Here is a 17,557-nt window from a genome sequence, read left to right on the forward strand (position 1 = left end):
CAATTTATTCCCACCCCCTTTATGTATACCCCTTTAACATGGTATAATAACAATACAGTTCTCAAGAGTTACAAGTTTCATTTTCCCTTGTAGGGATGTAAACAGTTTGCCCTTATTAATAACATGTTGTTTCTTTCTGTCCAATTAACCTTTTTATGTCTCTTGAGTCTTGTATTTGAAGATCAAATTTTCTGTTGAGCTCTGGTCTTTTTATCAGGAAGATATGGAAGTCACCTATTTTGTTTAATATCCATCTCCTGCCCTGAAAGATCATGCTCATTTTCACTGGGTAACATTACATTTTTAAGAGTAATTTTGTATACATGTGAGTCTCACTTCAATTCTGTGAGATGTATAATAATACTATAGGTTTTGTTATTGCCATTTCACAGATTAGAAAATTGGCTCAGAAAGGTTATATAACCTGTCCATGACCACACAGCTATTAATTAGCATAGTAGAATTTTCAAACTAAGGTTTATTCTGACTTCAAGTCTAGTATGATATTCACTATGCCAATCTGTGCCCTCTAAATTATGGTGATCTGTTTAAACTCTTTATTATCACACATTCCTCTTTTTAGAGTAAATGTTGAAGGTGTACTGTTATGTCATGTGTAAATTGGGAGGATGCTAAGCAAGAGATAATATAATTATGGTAACTTGCCCATATGATATGATTTTGTAGTTGACAGCATTGCTTTCTACAAGAAAAAAGAAAAAAGCCTTACAAGATTCACTTATGCCTAAATTTGAAGGCAAGGATGCCTTACTGTAAGGAGATTATTAGGGAAGCTGTGCTGAAACCTACTTGCTTTCATGTTGATTAATTTTTTTAGAATTAAATTTTATTGATGTTTTTGTGTTAGAATTGTTTCCCTCCTCTTTCCCCATGTGAGTTGAACCTTACATGTGACTAAAGAAAACAATTAAATACATTTGCTATAATGACCACATCTCACAGTGTATTTATACTGTGTTCTTGGCCTACTAGTCCCTTCCTTTCTGATGTAAGGGTGGAGGTGTGTTTTGTCATCTCTTCTCTGGTCTCTTCACTGTTTTTTTCCATTACTCAAAATTCATTTTCTTTTTAATGATGTTTTCATTTACATTGTTATGATTCTTATGTACTTTGTTCTTTTGGCTTTGAGCATTTTGTCCTGCACGTCATTTTGTACATATCTTCTCATAGTTATCAGAATTCCTCATTGGCTACTTCCTTTACATTCATATAGCAAACTTATTTTTTTAGTCATTCTACTATCAATGGCTACCCACTTTGTGTCTTTTTTTTTTTCTACCACTAGGAGTGCTGCTATGAACATTTTGGTACATATTGTTTAGCCATTTTAAAAGAGCAATTTAAAAACATAAGAGAGACAACATAGACAGAGAAACACATTGGAGTCAGGAAGAGCTGGGTCCAGGTCCTACCTCTTGACACATAATACCTGTGTGACCATTGGCATGTACATCATTTAAAGTCTCAGTGTTCAAAAGAGCTGCCCAACTACAATTTACCAGACAGACTGCTTATCTCCATTAGAGGGGGTAGTTTCCTCTTTGAGAATTCCCTAAATAAATATATAGACAAAAATAAGACCACCTTAAATTTTTGGATGGAGAAATCAACATTTTTCTTTACTAAAACTTGAAGAAAACCTATTTAATTTTTTAAAAAGATTTTTAATCTTTTAAATTAAGATGGTTGGCAATTTCCAATTTTATGTGAAGTTAAGATCCAATGAAAATTGGAAAGAGCTGCTTTACAACATTATTTTACTTACTCTTGGTGGGGCTCTAATTATTTGTTGTTGAGTAGTTTTTTCAGTTGTGTCTGCCTCTTTGTGATCCCATTTGGGATTTTCTTGGCAGAGATACTGGGATTGGTTTGCTGTTTCCTTCTCCAGCTCATTTTACAGATGAGGAAACTGAGGCAAACAGGGTGAAGTGACTTGCCCAAGGTCACACAGTTAATAAATGTCTGAGACCGAATTTGATCCCAGTTCTTAGCACTCTAACTACAGTGACACCTAGATACTCTTGGGCTCTAATTATGGAATATGTGTGTATGTATGTGTATATATCCCTTTTAAGGGAGGCATAGTGGGATAGTATGGAATGAACACCAGCCTGGGATTCTGGGAGACCTAGATTCTAATTTTAGCTGCAATCCTTGTTATATCTGTGTAATGATATTGGTTCTGCTTACCTCATAGGATGTTTGTTTTGTGATTATTATTTTCACTTAATTAAGATTGATATAATTCTATTTGAACAGGCTGAAACGAAATAGAGACTTCCCAAAAGATACTAGAATGTTTGCAAAGGCTGAAAATAATGGCTATTTATTAGAATCCCTAGTTTCCTTTAAGCACAGTCCAGGTGCCACCTCTTACAGGAAGTCTGATCACTTCCAGTTATTATTGCTTACTCTCTCCCTCTTTGACTCCCTGTCACTCCATCTCAATCTCTCTCTCAAAGTTACTCTGTGTTAACCTCCTTAGTACTTCGTATTTACTTATTTGTGTACATGGTCTATGTTCTGTTCCCTGAGTTGAATGTAGGGTCTGTGAGGGCAAGAACTCCTTGATCTTTGTGTTTTGTATCCCAGGCGCAATGCCCTGCACAGAAAAGCTGAGAAATGCTTGTTGAATTGATTGTTTTTGTTTTTGCTAAGCAATGGGGTTGTGACTTTCTTAGGGTTACACTCCTAGTAAATGTCAAGTATCCGAGGCCACATTTGAACTCAGGTTCTCCTGACTCCAGGGCTGGTGCTCTGTCCCACTGAGCCACCTAGTTGCCCCTACTTGTTGAATTGAATGGAAGCTTTTGAGCCCACAGGAATTTTGTGTGGACCAAAAGAGACTGAAAGGATTTTGTAAATCCTAAAGTACTATATAAAGGTGTAAGGTAGAGTTTCCGAGAGGCAGTGTGGGAGAGAGAAAAGGGGAGAAATTGGGAGTTTGGAATTCAGTTTAACAAGAATTTATTGAATGCTTACTTTATGTAAGACACCAGGAATATAAAAACAAAAATTGAAAATCTACCCTCAGACATTCTTTTGGAGCAGGGGTGGGGAACCCAAGGCCTCAAGGTTCACAGAACAAATTGGATTCAGTCTGAGGGCCGCACTTGAGGACCTAGAGGGCCACATGTGGTCTTGAGGCTGTAGATTTCCCACCCCAGTTTTGGAGGTCCAATCTGTAAGTAGTTAAGTAAATATAAAATAATTTGAGGAGGCAACAAACACTAAGACCCAAAAATATGAGGAAAGGCTTCTTTGGGGTGGGTTAGTATCTGAGCTGAGTCATGGAGAGGGGAAAAAAAAAGTTTCCGAGAGATGGAGGTGAGAAGGTGTGGGATGCATTCTAGGGATGAGGGACAGTTTATGCAGACACAGAGACAAGAAATGGAATGCCAGGTTTGGGGAACAGTAGACAAACTGGGGGAGTAATCTCTACAAGGCCCAGGAGTGGGAGTTGGAATGTTGACTTTAGGGGAACCAGCAAGAAGGCTGGTTTCATTGGAACCTAGAGTGAGTGTAGAAGGAAGTCTGCAAAGGGAGCCAGGTTGCAGAGTAGTTTATATTTGAATTTGAGAGAGTGGGGAACCACTGAAGATTCATGAGCGGGGGAATGAATGATAAATACATTAGGAAGATTATTTTGCTATCTGTGAAGTTTAGCGAGGAGGAACTAGAAGCAGAGAGACCAAAAGAAATAAATCAGGAGGCAAGGACAATAGTCCAGAACAGAGATGATGAGGGCCTGAACTAGAGTCAGGACTGCGAATGGGAAGGATTGTGATTTGAAACAGATACAGGAGATTTTGTGGAGGAAGAGCCAACATTTTAGATATCGATTAAATAGGGGGCAAGAAAGGAGAAAGAGGCAAGGATGATTCTGAATTTGTGAACTGGGGAGACTACAAAAAATGATGGTGCACTTAACAGAAAGAAAAAATAGGGAAGGTTAGGGAGAAGAGTTCCATTTTGAATATACTGAGTTTGAGATGCATGTGAGACATCCAGTCAGGTGTCCAACAGGTTACCAAGAGAGAACAGAGTAGGGCTGGATGTATGGGTTGGTGAGTCATTGGCTTTAAGGTATAGTTGAATCCATGGGAATTGATGACACCTTAGAGAAAGAAGTAAAGAAAAGAGGGCCCAGAACGGAGCCCTGGGGAAACACCTAGAGTTTAGGGTGGGGACAGAACATGAATGATAATACAGCAAAGAAGACCAAGGAGTAACCACACCAATAGGAGGAGAACCAGGAGAGATCCTTGACAAAAGTCAAGGGAAGAGAGAGGATTGCTTATCAGTGTCAACATCGATATAGAGATGCCAACTCTTCCACCAACTAGCCATGTAACTTTGGACAACTTTATCTTTCTGGGACTCATTTAATTCATTCATAAAAGGGAGGGCATTGGACTAAATGATCTCCAAAGTCCCTTCCAACTGTTTAGCTACGTAAATGCCATCTTTTCTTGTGTTCAAGGGTTTTGTTTAGAGAATTCACTAATTAGTAACCTTTTATATAACAAATTTAAGTTACTGTACAATGTCTAATAATTGTTAAAATGTTAAAAAAAAGGTACAAATACTTATTTAGCTGTCAGTCATCTTTGACCTCTTCCTGTCCTTCGTTCTCTTTCCATTCTGTCACCAGGTTAGGTTGGTTCTTCCTTCTCATAGTCTCTTGGATTCCTTCCTTTCTGTCCTTTACCACTGCCACTACCCCTATTATAGATTTATGCATTAGATCTAGAAAAAGCCTTATAGGTCATTTAGTCCAACCTCATTTTATAGATTAAAAAAAAAAAGGCTAAGAGTGACTAGGTGATTTGCCCAAGGTCACACAGGTAGTAAGTAGCAGAACTGGGATACAAACAGTAAATCCTCCAACTCCCAATCCAAGACTCTTTTCACTATACCATGCTTCCTCTCGACTCATGCCTACCTTCTACAATATTTTACAATAAACTCTCTAACTAGTCTCCCTTCATCCTGGCTTTCTCTTCTCCAGTCCATCCTGCATTTGACCTTCAAAATATTTAAAGAATATGTCATTTTCAGAGTTTGGGTCCATTCCCTCCATACAGACTGAAACTTAGTCAAATAGCACTTATTAAGCCCCTCCAATGTGCCAGGCACTGTGCCAAGTGATGGAACTCCCTTGCACCTTGGTGTAGACAGTCTTCATATGTTGCTATGGCTAAAAAAAAAACTCATCAGTCATTGTTAGGTAATAGATGATTGTCCTCTCTGATCCCAGCTAGGCTGGTCCTCATGATAGAGAGCATTGTTGGACCTATACAGAAGTCTTCCATTTAGGCCTTATTCCAGTGGCTTATCATGGGGTTCTCTTGTGCATAATGGAGGACACATTCTTGCAGATCTTAACAAGGTAGAAGAATTTGAGTACAGTCTTTCAGAATCTTCTTAAAACAATGTTTTCATTATGTAATCCTACTCTACTTACTAACACACAGGCTCTCCCTATTACTGCCTGTCAAATCAAGACTAAGCAACTCAACCAAACAAGAAAGGTCTTCCCACTTTACTTATTCCAGTCTTAATCACCAGCCATTCCATACATCATGTAATTTTGCCCCAGTAAAGCTAGTCCTTGACACATCACCTGCTCAGTTCTGTCTTTGCTTGTGTTGCCCTCTATCCCATTCTTATCTCCTACTATTTTTCCACCTATCCAAGTTCCACATATTTTTCAAGGCCCAGCTCCTTCACCTCCATGACTTTCTAAGCCTTCCCAACTACCTAAAACCCCAGTCTTTTCCTTCTCTTGATTCATTTGACATGCTCCTCACCCTTTGGCATTCTGGTGAAGCCTCGGATTATAAAAGAAACCAATTATATTGAAACATAGTTATCAAAATATATTTTTTAAAAATTCACAAACCCCAAGAGTCTATGCCATGCAACTTCTTAACTATTATTTTGAATGCTGAGTATTTTGTGTATGGATTCTTGCCACTCTCATTGGGCTGTAAACTTCCTTGAAGGTAAGAGACACTCTCATCTACGTATCTTCTGTAGCTCTTGTTTCAGTGTTGGCACATAGTAGGCTTTTAATAAAACTTGTTGACTTGGCGTCATTCCGTATACCCCAGTTAAGGCTTTTGTCCAACATTGTGAAATAGTATGACAGGTGAAAACAACCACCACCACCACCACCACCAACCACCAACCACCACCCTCCCCCCCCCAAAAAAAAACACCACTAAAACCCTATAGCAGTAATGAAAACTCAGCCTTTTTTCCAACTCCCCTCTTTAAAGTGGAAAGGAAGAGGAATAAATCTTCCACGGGTACCTTTGAGAAAGACAGCAATATTTTTCTCTTGTTCCTTTTAGCCTCTTTTAGTGGTTAGAAATTCAGCTCTTGGTATGATGCCTGACTCTGGAGAGTTAAGCATGGTAATAAAAAAAAATGCTGGAGCCCCAGCATGTGGGTGTGTTAATCCAGCCCCTGAGAGTGGGTGGTAGCTGCCAGGGTCCCCAAGGACAAAGTGATATCCTTGCCTTTGATATTTGCTAAAGAAAGTTGGTAGGAACGGGGTTCCTCCAAGAGAGGGAAACATTGTTAAGTAAACATATTTAGTGTCCAAAGTCATCTAAATGTTTACATACATACATGTTTCATGTAACAAAACTAAAATTTAGATCTGTCGAATAGTTCTCATGGTCACTTTTTTGGCTTGAACAAATCTTGTTGCAGGAGAAGTTTTTCTCTGTAATCTCAAAGTTTCTTAGTTTTTAATTTTTGTTTTTGTCTTCAAAGATATGGTCACTTAAGGAAAAATATTTCTATTTGGGCCAGAAAATCACTACCTTTCAAAGAAGTTGCCATGTGGTCAAAGTTCAATTTGGTCAATGGTCAAATGTCAGTTTGACATTTTTTACTCATAAAATTTAGCTACTTTGGGGGACTCCAAATATATGTGTGATATGCCTTCCTTTGGAAAGCTCCCTGCATGGTAAATAATGACATTGCTTAGTGAGTGACCGAGGTGCCTTGTTGTCTGTAACCTGATCTTTCCCAGTGGTACATCTGGAACTTGGCCTTCTGGAGGGCCCCAAAATAGACTGACCACTGAAGGAAGAACTTCATAAGAGGACATAAGGAGGATCCCAGTCATTCTTAACCTGGGCTTGTTAGCATCAATAAGGCACAAATAGCCCTAGGCTCTGCAGTCCTAGGCTTATAACCACTTCTATGTTCTTTCTGTATACTTGAAGGCATTTTACCCTGTTCTCAACTTCTCTTGTTGAGCCCTGGCTTGAACTTATTTTCTGTTAGCTAGCCTCTTTGTATTGGTGCGAAGATCATTGTTACAAACCTCTTTGGCTCATCTTTAATCTTTCTAATTAGTAAACAAAGCGTAAATCTGTAGGAAGCTTGAAAAAGTATAGCATAGTGGACACGGGATTGAACCCAGACGACCTGGGTCCAGATCCTACCTCAGACACTTAATAGCAGTGTGACCGTGGAAAAGTTATCTAACCTTTATGTGCTTCATTCCCCTCATTGGTAAAATGAGGTAGTTGGACTTGATGCCCCCAGATTCCTTTCAGCTCTAAATCTATGAGTTGTCTTGAAATAATGTAGTTCTGTAATTTGACTTTTTTGAATTTCTTTAAGTACCAGTACTGCAACACTGATCATTTCTCTCTGTTGGCTCTCAGATGACTCAGTAAGGTCCACAAATACCTATCTGTTTGATGTGTTCTCTTGCCCACTATATCACCCAGAGTAGACTTGACTGGCCAGTTATGGACATTGACCTTTCTCATTGTTAGGGATGCCAACCAAAAACTCATCCTACTTTCTCTTTGTTGTTATGCTTCTTTAACATTTAGCCAAACGGTAGGCTCCTTAGCACCTTAGGGTGGTTTAAAAAAAAAAAAAAAGCTTTGAGGAGACAGGAGAATAATGGTACGAAAGTGGTTGGTTTTGTTTTTTTTTTTTAATTTTTAATTTTTTTTTTAACATCCAGCAGACATTTATCAAGCAATTACAAGGTATAGGGCCTTTGGGAGACAGACAAAAAGAAAAGTCCCTCCCCTCAAAAGAAGAATGACCATTGAGAGAATAATTTGGAAATAGCAGAGGAGCAGAGATGGTTGTGGCTCCTACCCTGGGAGTCAGATAGATGGAATAAGAGTGCCATGGGCTTTTTTTTTTTTTAATGGTCATTGAAAGTTGATTGTCCAAAAATTCCCACATTGTTCGTGGGTGTCAAGAAGTTCTCTTTGGTTCTGAAGACTTGACTAGCTACATGCTTTCTATATTTTGCTTTCCTGTCATTCATTTCCATCCCCCATTTCTTTGTCTCTGGTTCCTTTTGTTTTAGGAAAGTCAGTCATCAGCCAATGGCCCATCTGAGGAGAGTCCCAAGTTGCCTCCTGCTAGGGAGGGCACCCTCGTGTATCCCCAGCTTCGTGCTGGCTACATACCCATTCCAGTTCTCCACGAAGGATCTGAAAACCGGCAGCAGCACCCGTTCTACTCCTACCATCAGCCTGGGATACAGCGAGTGAAAGCAAAAACAACCCCTCTGAGATCTCAGTCACCATTAAGGTCCTTTTCCCCATCAGAATCCACCCTCAGAAGCTCATCTGAACCTACACAGACAGAAAAACAGTGTGGAAAGGCAACAACAGCTGCAGCAGCTCCAGCCTCTCAAGGACTTGAGGTAATTGGGTGTGTCTTATAGGAAGGTGGCCTAGCCACCATTCGTTGCCCTTTGGGGCTGCCTTGGTTCATTCGGTCACCCATAGGCATATAATTCGGATTTCCTGGGCATTTCTGACTTTTAATGTATAATGGATTATTTGGGTATCCTCATCAGTCAACAAGCCACTCAGGAAAAGTTGGCTTTTTTCCCCCAGTACATGTTCTTTTGACAAAAGACACTTTTCCAACAATTATCCAAAGTCCTCACAATAGACATTCCCTGAAAATGTATATTAATTAGCATACTGTTTTAATAATCTCTTGAGGCTGTTTCATCAAATAATATAATAGCTGATACTTCTATGGTGTTTTAAAGTGCTGTATTATTTAATTCTCACAACAACCTTGTGAGGTAGGTATTTTACAGGTGAGGAAACTAAGTCTTAAAAAGATCATTTGACTTATAAAAGAGCTATGCAGACACATAAATAGTAAGTGTCAGAGGAAGAATTTCAACCTACATATCTTTTGATTCTCAAACCTGGTTCTCTTTCCACTTTACCATGCTGCCTTCATTCTGCCCCCACCCCCAAAAAAACCCCAAAACCAAACAACTAATGGTTCTTATGGTCAATTAATTTTCTTCCTATTTCAGAGACAAAATAGCTAAGTTTGAAGCAAGGTAAGGCTGAATATCTCTAATTCTAAAGTAAAACCAAACCAAATTGCTGCTGGAGGTAGCTGCGTTAAGGCAGTGTTTTAAGACCCTCAGTCTAAATTGTAGTCTGGCATAGAAGATTAGGAGGAGGAGGATCAGATTTAGCTACTCACTCTGGCTTGTACTACCAGGGTGACTTTTGGCAAGTAAGTTCACACTTCTAGGCCTCCATTTCTCCAACTGTAAAATGAGGTCAGGCTAGATGACCGTTAATAAAGTCTCTTTCCAGTTTTCTAGCATTATGATCCTATGCAAGGAAGCATTGTGGGAAAGTTAAAATACAGATAGCTTGGGAGTCTGGAGAATTGGGTTTTATTCCTAGCTCTGCGCTAGCTGTGACCTCAAGCAAATCATTAGCCTCTCCAGGCCTCTGTTTCCTCATCTGCAAAATGAGGGGTTGGACCATATCTTTTTCAAGGTCTCTGCCAGCTCTGAAGTCCCATGGTTCCGAAAGTTAGATTCAGTGCATTACTATCTGAAGACCAGCTCTTAAACCATTTTCTGGCTCAAGACCTTAGACATATTAGATGCAAATAGCATTACCTGCCTCTTAGACAGTAATTTTCATTTTCTGTCTGCCCTAAAGATAGCTTTCATGTCTTCTGCTGTCTGCATCTGCTTGGCTTGTACTACCTCCATGTAGGAATTAAAATAACCCTGGTATAGAACATCAGGGGAAGCTTTCTCTTTCATAACAAGCAGTGCATATAGTTGTGCTCTGTGAGATTTTTCTTTTTCAATTTTTATTGATATGTTTTTAACCTCACCCCTATTTCCCAGCATATCCCTCAACCCTTCCCTTTCCAAAGAACCATTACAAAGGATACAAAGAGTAGAGACAATCTTTTTTAAAGACATTTCAGCAAAACTAACCAACACATCAGCTAAGTCCAGCACCATAATGCAGTGTTCTACATCCATAGTCCCTTACCTTTTCAAAAGAGGGAGGCACATTTTCATATGTCTTCCTTGGGGCCAAATAGGATCATTACACTCTCACAGCATTCAGTTTTAATTATTTTGTTGTTCTTTCCATTTGTGGTGTTGTAATCATTGTGTAATTGTTTTCCTGGTTCTGCTTACTTCACTTTGTATCAGTTCATGTGAGCCTTCCCATTCTTTTCTGTATTCATTATTTTCATCGTTTTCACAGCCTGGTAATATTCCATTACATTCATAGGCCACAATTTGTGTAGCTGTTCTCCAGTTGATGGGCATCTACTTTGTTTCCAGTTTCTTGGCACCAGTGAAAAGAAAAGAAACCAACTCATCACATTTGGTTAATGTAGTGAGTACATGGGATGAGAGGTCATCCAAGTGAAAAATCTTTTTTACTTTTGTGACTTACAGAGATCCCAGTCTCCAGCTGCTTCAGACTCTTCCTCTTCCTCCTCCTCCTCTGGTCTCCCTCCATCAGCTGCCAGGAGCACCAAGGGAAGCCACCAGCTTCCCCGAGGCTATATACCTATTCCTGTGATCCATGAGCAAAATCTCCCCAGGCAGCCAGCACAGGCTTATCATCAGGCCCAGAAGACTCACTATCCAGCTTCCCAGGGAGTAGAATACCAGTCCCAACAGCCAACATACAGAGTCCATGCTGATGACCGGGAACCCAGGGCCGTCCATGCACAGTCCCCATTCAAAGTGGTTGCCAGGGGCACATCCAGCCGGGAAGGATCTCCATGCAGAGCTAATGCATCTGTACTTTCCTCATCTCCTGCCCGAGGACACACAGTCATTGACAGCCCCCAGGTAGGGAGACTTCTATTCCAAAGCCTTTAGGCTGTTTTACTCAGAATACCAAGAATTCTTTAATCTTGAAGAACCCCATCTGAGGTTAGTATAATTTTCACCCCGTTGGTCTTTCATTTCTGGAGGCAATGCACTTAATGCATTTCATGTGAGGCAATTAATTGGAATTTAGAATTAGAAAGGACTCTGAGTTTAGAGCCCCAAATTCCACGCTCTTCCCCCTCCCCTAATTTTACCAAGGAGCAAAATCAGGGCCACAGAAGTTCAGTGACTTTCCCTCGGTTAGACAGGATAGCAAGTAGCAGAAGTACTTCCAAATCATTTGGGTCAGAAAATTTGGATTTGAACCCAGTTACAGTGGTTTCAAATCCAGTACCCTTTCCATTCCATCTATCATTCCATGATAGGTCAGTAGTACGGTGGATAAAATACCGAGCTATAAATAATAAATAACTATATAATAAATAATATATATTATAATTATATTATATTATAATAAATAACATATATTATTATTATATTATATATAATAATAATAATATATAAATAACTATAAAATGCTGACCCTAAGATCCAATCTGGCCACAGACACTTGGTAGCTGTGAGACCCCGAGCAAGTCACTCAACTCCTCTCAGGCTCAGTTTCCTCATCTGTGAAGTAGGGATAATAATAGCACCTACCTCCCAAGGCTATTCATAAAGATCAAATAAGCTCAGATATATGTAAATCACTTTGCAGGCCTTACGTCGTGCTTGATAAATGTTAGCTATGTTATTGTATTACTATCCTCTCTTCTGAGGTGCCTACAGAAATGCAGTCCGAGAACCAAGATTCCTTGTCACAGCTTGTACTTAGCTACAGCCTGACTGCTTCCGGGCCTGGCCTAATTTCATGGGCTTCTAGGGGATTAGCTGTGGTAAAATGCAGAAACTGTGAAACCAAAGGATCCAGAAATTGGGTTCCTGTATCTGCCACTCACTAGCTTTTTTTTAATGTTATTGGAATATTGGGGTGGGGGGGGATCTGATCAATCACTTTCAAGTTCTCTCACCTCAAAGTAACAAAACCCCCACAACATAAACAGTCCATCCTTTTCCCAAAGTTTAGAGAAGTACTAAGTAACTTGTGGAGTGCCTGCAGGAATTGATTCCTCTGCCCTATCCGTTAATTTAATCGCTTTCTCATCTATTCTAAACTCCCCAGCTATTTGCTGTGGCGAGTCATTTCCTTTGCTTTAGTTCTAATCTGTAAAGTGGGCGGGTTGGATTCGAATCATTGGATGATCCCTGAGGTCTCTCTCACACCTGTGATTTTTGTCTGCTTGTTTAGTGAAACTTTTGTTTGCTTTTGGTGATCCTTTGCAAAGGGGAACCTAAGGCAGGGCTCCCCTGAGTGACATCACAGGATCAGGTGGATTTGGTTAAGAGACTGATGCCTTGTCGTCATTGCTTTTATGGGAAAGTTTAGATTGTCTGTAAAAGAGCTTTTCATCCTGAGAACTGAAGCAGCGAGGGAGCTTAGTGGATGCTGTAAGGGACTTAAAAGTAGGAAGGGTTTGAATCCTGCCCCTGCCACTAACTAGCAGTGTGACCTTGAGCAAGTCACTTAACTACTCTCAGCCTTAGTTTCTTTATCTAGGAATAGGAGATAGTAGCAACCCTGAAGGGTTGTTGTAGCAAATAAAATTAAGGTATGTAAAATGTTTTGCAGACCTTAAAGTGCCATATAAATGTTAGCTGTTATTATTGTTATTATCTAATGTGAGTCGAGTGCCACTTGGAGCTGCCAGCACACCAGCACTAGATCTGCCATGCATTTTTGCTAACCCAGAAGTCCTTGAAGTTACCCTCTTGTGCCTCTTACACAAATGACATGTCCTGGTTTGCTCCAAAGAGCTGTGCTACTTGAAAAAACATATAGTGGTCTATGGAACGGTGATAGCTTCCTTCTGCATGCTTTGGGTTAGCAGAATGACAGTATTTGCAGAAAAATAATATTTTGCATATTTTCCATTTAAAAACTTCAACAGACTTTGTAACCTCAATGTGAGAATATTTTGCCATCATCATACAGGTTTGAGGGCCATTGTGATACAGGGGCCTTCTGAAGCACTTGTATTCAGTCTCCCCTTTCATGGAGCTAACTGCTAGAACCATGCTGTTTTCTGTGGAATAGTAGTATTTCTTAGTAATAGCTCACATTTATGGAGCATTTTAAGGGTTTGCAAAATTCCTTTCCATAGATTATCTCATATGATCTTCCCAACGACCCTTGGAAATGTTGTGGCTCCTGTCATCTCCATTTTACTGGAGGCAGACAGAGTTTAAGTGAATTGCCCAGGGTCACCTGGCTAATAAGCATCTGAGGTGGATTTAAAACCCAGATCTTCCTGACTCCAAATTCAGCATTCTATCCACTGTCTCCTTCTCTTTGCTTATACTATGTAAGGAAAAAAAATAGAGGTGCTTCATGATTCTAAACCACTTACTGTAACATATTGCTGACTGCACCTGATTAATCAATCCCTCTATCAACTAATGAGTAATTTATTGAGCATGTCCTAGGTTACCAACTCTGTATAAGTAAAAGGCATGCCCCTGTTCTCTGGTCTCCTGGGCTTCCCCAACAGTGCAGTTGTATCGACAGGCTCATCCACAGTTAGAGAACATGGTGTGAGATAGAGACTTGACGTGCTTTCCTCAGAGCAGGGAAAGATCAGTGCAGCTTTGGAGTGAGCACAGCTCGAGGAGGCTCCTCCGTGAACCTGACTGATCCCCACTGGCTTTACAGCTGGAAGAAGGGAGCTTAGAAACGATCGGTTCCAGTCCCGTACTTTACAGATGAGCACACTGAGGGCTAGAGGGTGTATTTTTGTGTTAGCATATATGTAAATAGATGGAGTTAGAGCACCATTTCATCTCTGTTTCATGCACAGATAATATAAGAAGCAGTGGAACTTGTGCAATGCCTCACCTTCCTGCATGCGCTCAGAAAGTCAGTGCAAACACACTGAATAACTAGAATAATAATAATAACTAAGATTTATTAAGAGAGCTTTAAGGTTTGCAGATCTCTTTACATCTCATTTGATCCTTACAACAAAACAACCTTATGAGCTAGTTGCTATTATCAGCCCCATTTTATGGTTGAAGAAATTGAGTATGGGAGAGGTTTAGTGGCTTGCCTAAGACCACACAGCTAGTAAATGACTGAGGCATAATTCAAACTCAGGACTTCCTGACTCCAGGTCCAGTGGATCCACTATGCACTATGCCACCTATCTGGCTGGAGTTTTTGCTTATGCTTGTGTCTGGCCCAGCTATCTGGAAGCACATTCCTCCCTCCCCCAACTCCACTCTGTTTTGAAGCACGGTTCTTAAAAGATTAAATATCCTTGTCATCTTATTTCTTTTCAGTCATCCTAGGTAGATATTTGGCATTTTTCATAGAATCATGGTTTTAGAGCTGGAAGCCACCTTAGAGGTCATCAAATTCCAACATATGAGGCGATCGAGGCAGGGTTTGAACTCAGATCTTTCCAATTCTAAGCCTAACATTTTACCATGCCACTTAGCGGCCTGTAGTTAAGAGTTTTATCTTCTTGTCTCTGCCCCAACTGTCTTGAAACATAGTTCTTACTCTTCTGCTCCGTCCCCCTCTCCCACCCCTTTTCTCTGAAGCATGGTTCTTAAAGGCTTAAATATCCTGATCATCCTTTCAAAAAGCAAACTGTCCTAGGCAGAAACAGCCCCTGAGCAGTCAGAAGTGACAGAAAAGGAACAGAGCCTTTCAGAAATGGAATCTTAGAAGAAAATACTCTGACTGGAAGCTTATATATAACAAAAGGGGAGATTTGATAATTACTAATGAGTTGAATCAGTGCAGTCTAAAGAAACAAAAAGTCCTACCCCTCCCCTCGCTTTCACCCCTCCCCCCCAAAAAATCCTCCCTATCTGTGACTGGCATTCTTCTTTGATTTAATTAACTTGATAGATGTCATTCATAATCTGTACTTCACTTTGTGTTATGTAGCCCAAGCCTGTCCTTAAAATCTATTTCCTGGTATTTTCAGTTTTGAAAATATCCACGTAGCTACATCTGCTTACAATTGTCACTCTGAGTTAACCTAGCCTCCAGTTTTTAAAAATATATTTGTTTTCTCCAGGCTTCTCATCTGCCAGGGGTCCGCCAAGAGTCATCCCCGGTACCCCAGCCTGAAAACAAGCCAGAAAATAAGTCAAGCCCTGCTGGACCAGATCTCTCTTCAGGCTACATCCCAATTCAAGTTATTCACAAGGAGGCCGAATCTAAACCAGTTTCCCAGAAGCCTCCACCTCCTTCTGAGAAGGTTGAAGTGAAGGTCCCTTCTGCTCCAGTTCCCAGCCCCTCTCCCATTCCCTGCCCTCCTGCCCCTAGCTCTTCCAAGAATGTAGATGCCGAAGAGAAGCCACCCTCCCCCATTCCGTCTTCTCCTGAACCAGCACCACAGAAGCCAGCTGATATGGAAGCAGGCCCCAAGCATCCTGGTGTGATGAAAGTGGAAGCAATTCTGGAGAAGGTCCAAGGGCTCGAGCAGGCTGTGAATTCATTTGAAGGAAAGAAGACAGACAAAAAATATTTGATGATTGAAGAGTATTTGACCAAAGAGCTTCTGGCCTTGGATTCAGTGGACCCTGAAGGACGTGCTGATGTGCGTCAGGCCAGGAGGGATGGTGTAAGAAAGGTCCAGCAGATTTTGGAAAAACTTGAGCAGAAAGCTGAAGATGTCCCGGGTCAAGTTCAAGTTTACGAACTCCAGCCAAGCTCCCAAGAAAATGTTAAGCCCCTGCAGGAAACCATGGCAGTCAGTGCCACAGCAGTAGACAAAAGCAAGAAGAGTACAAGGAATGAAAATGTCCAAAGAGAGTCCAGAACAGAGGTACAGCAGCCCAAAACCCAAGAGGCAGTAGACACCAGTACAAGCACAAGCACATTGCGTAATCCAGCAGAACCATAGCCACCTATCTGTTCTAAATAAAAAACTAACTTGGACTTGGGAACTTGACCCTGTGTGCTTAAAGAAAATTTAAGTTGCATGCATTTCAGGAATTTTGCAGCCACTGGTTTATACTAAACATAGCAGCTTTGGGGGGCACAGTAACAGCTTGGGCCAGGGTAGCAGTAGTAGGGATAAGTACTGGTGGAACCTAAACACCAAAAGGGCTAGAATGAAAATGACGCTTTTCTTCTGTATTCTTCTCTTGTATAAATAAAGAAGCTGCTTGTTGTTTCAAAAGGTTAGTCCCCATACTTGAGTCATTCTGGTGCCCTCCGTGTACAAGGGCATGCTATGTTAATCTGTGTGCATATAGTCTTCCCACATTGCTTCCTTGGTGGAAGGGAGCTAGGGGAAGAAATCAATGTACTGCCACTCAAGAATAACCAACTTCAACTTTCAACAAGATTTTTTCTTTCTCTTTTCACCATTGGATACTTTAAGTCATGGCAGATAGCAGAAAGTATGTAAGAAACTGTAGTGTTATTTATATGTGTGGACAACTTTCGATGCTCAATTTTAAGAATGGAAAATAAACCAAGAATAATATAATAACCAGACACGCTTATTGTGGTTTCTGAAGCCCCGGTTACTGATCTATATCTGAAATAAATCCCATGTACAGATCTGTCTGCGATTGAGGTGGATCTTTGCATTGGCCCTCTGACATTGACCCATCACAGATGAAAGACAACAACCATGAAATAAGGTGACATGCCAGCACCCCTTTTGGAGACTGCCAGACAGAGTCATTTGAAAATTTAGGGGAGGCATTCTCATCTACCTCAGACTTCAAGGCATGCTAAGTGCCCTGAGTCTTCAAGGCTCTTTTAGGCTATGCAAAGTGGTAAAGTAGTTCAAAAATGCAGAACTGTTCCACAGAGGCTGGGCAAGGCTTTCAGGAGAGCAGACTTTAGAGTTTAGGGATTCATTCTCAGTCTGGGATTTCACTGATTCTCCTCAGAGGTAGGATCCCTAGAACCAATCCTGTTTCTTAAGATAGGATTTGGACACACCTAGAACCTTGGGTTCCTTAGATTCTAGGTCCTGCCTCTTTGACCAAAAGATTTTCACTTCCCTGTTTACCAAAGAACGAATCTCCTACCATGTATTCCATCACAGTAAGGAGGCTATGAAGTAAGCCAATAACTTTGAACCTTATATTCACTGTATATTTTCATTTTCTTGTCTTTGTGCTTATTAAACGCTTTCTTTTTTTCTCCTTTAGAATTATTTGCTGTTAAGCTCTGAAAGGATAAGGATATGAGCAGCAGGAGGAGGAGCAGAGGATTTGGGGTTAGCTAGTTTATTACAGATTTTTAGAAGCTGTAGCATCATAGAGCTGGAA

The 17,557-nt window shown here is 40.5% G+C and overlaps 1 protein-coding gene across 1 annotated transcript in view; it reads left to right on the forward strand.

The window, feature by feature from the left end:
- The window catches only part of BAG3 (BCL2 associated athanogene 3), a 32,631-nt gene extending 15,864 nt beyond the window's left edge, over positions 1 to 16,767 (forward strand). The window contains exons 2-4 of the mRNA XM_027839900.1: positions 8,381 to 8,722; positions 10,772 to 11,173; positions 15,340 to 16,767. Of these exons, the coding sequence (XP_027695701.1) occupies positions 8,381 to 8,722; positions 10,772 to 11,173; positions 15,340 to 16,170 (1,575 nt within the window). The 3' untranslated portion in view covers positions 16,171 to 16,767. The remainder of the gene's footprint in view (positions 1 to 8,380; positions 8,723 to 10,771; positions 11,174 to 15,339) is intronic.
- Positions 16,768 to 17,557: the final 790 nt, after the last annotated feature.

Source organism: Vombatus ursinus, unplaced genomic scaffold (assembly GCF_900497805.2).
Source record: "Vombatus ursinus unplaced genomic scaffold, bare-nosed wombat genome assembly UNPS02014833.1, whole genome shotgun sequence".
NCBI classification, from domain to species: Eukaryota; Metazoa; Chordata; class Mammalia; order Diprotodontia; family Vombatidae; genus Vombatus; species Vombatus ursinus.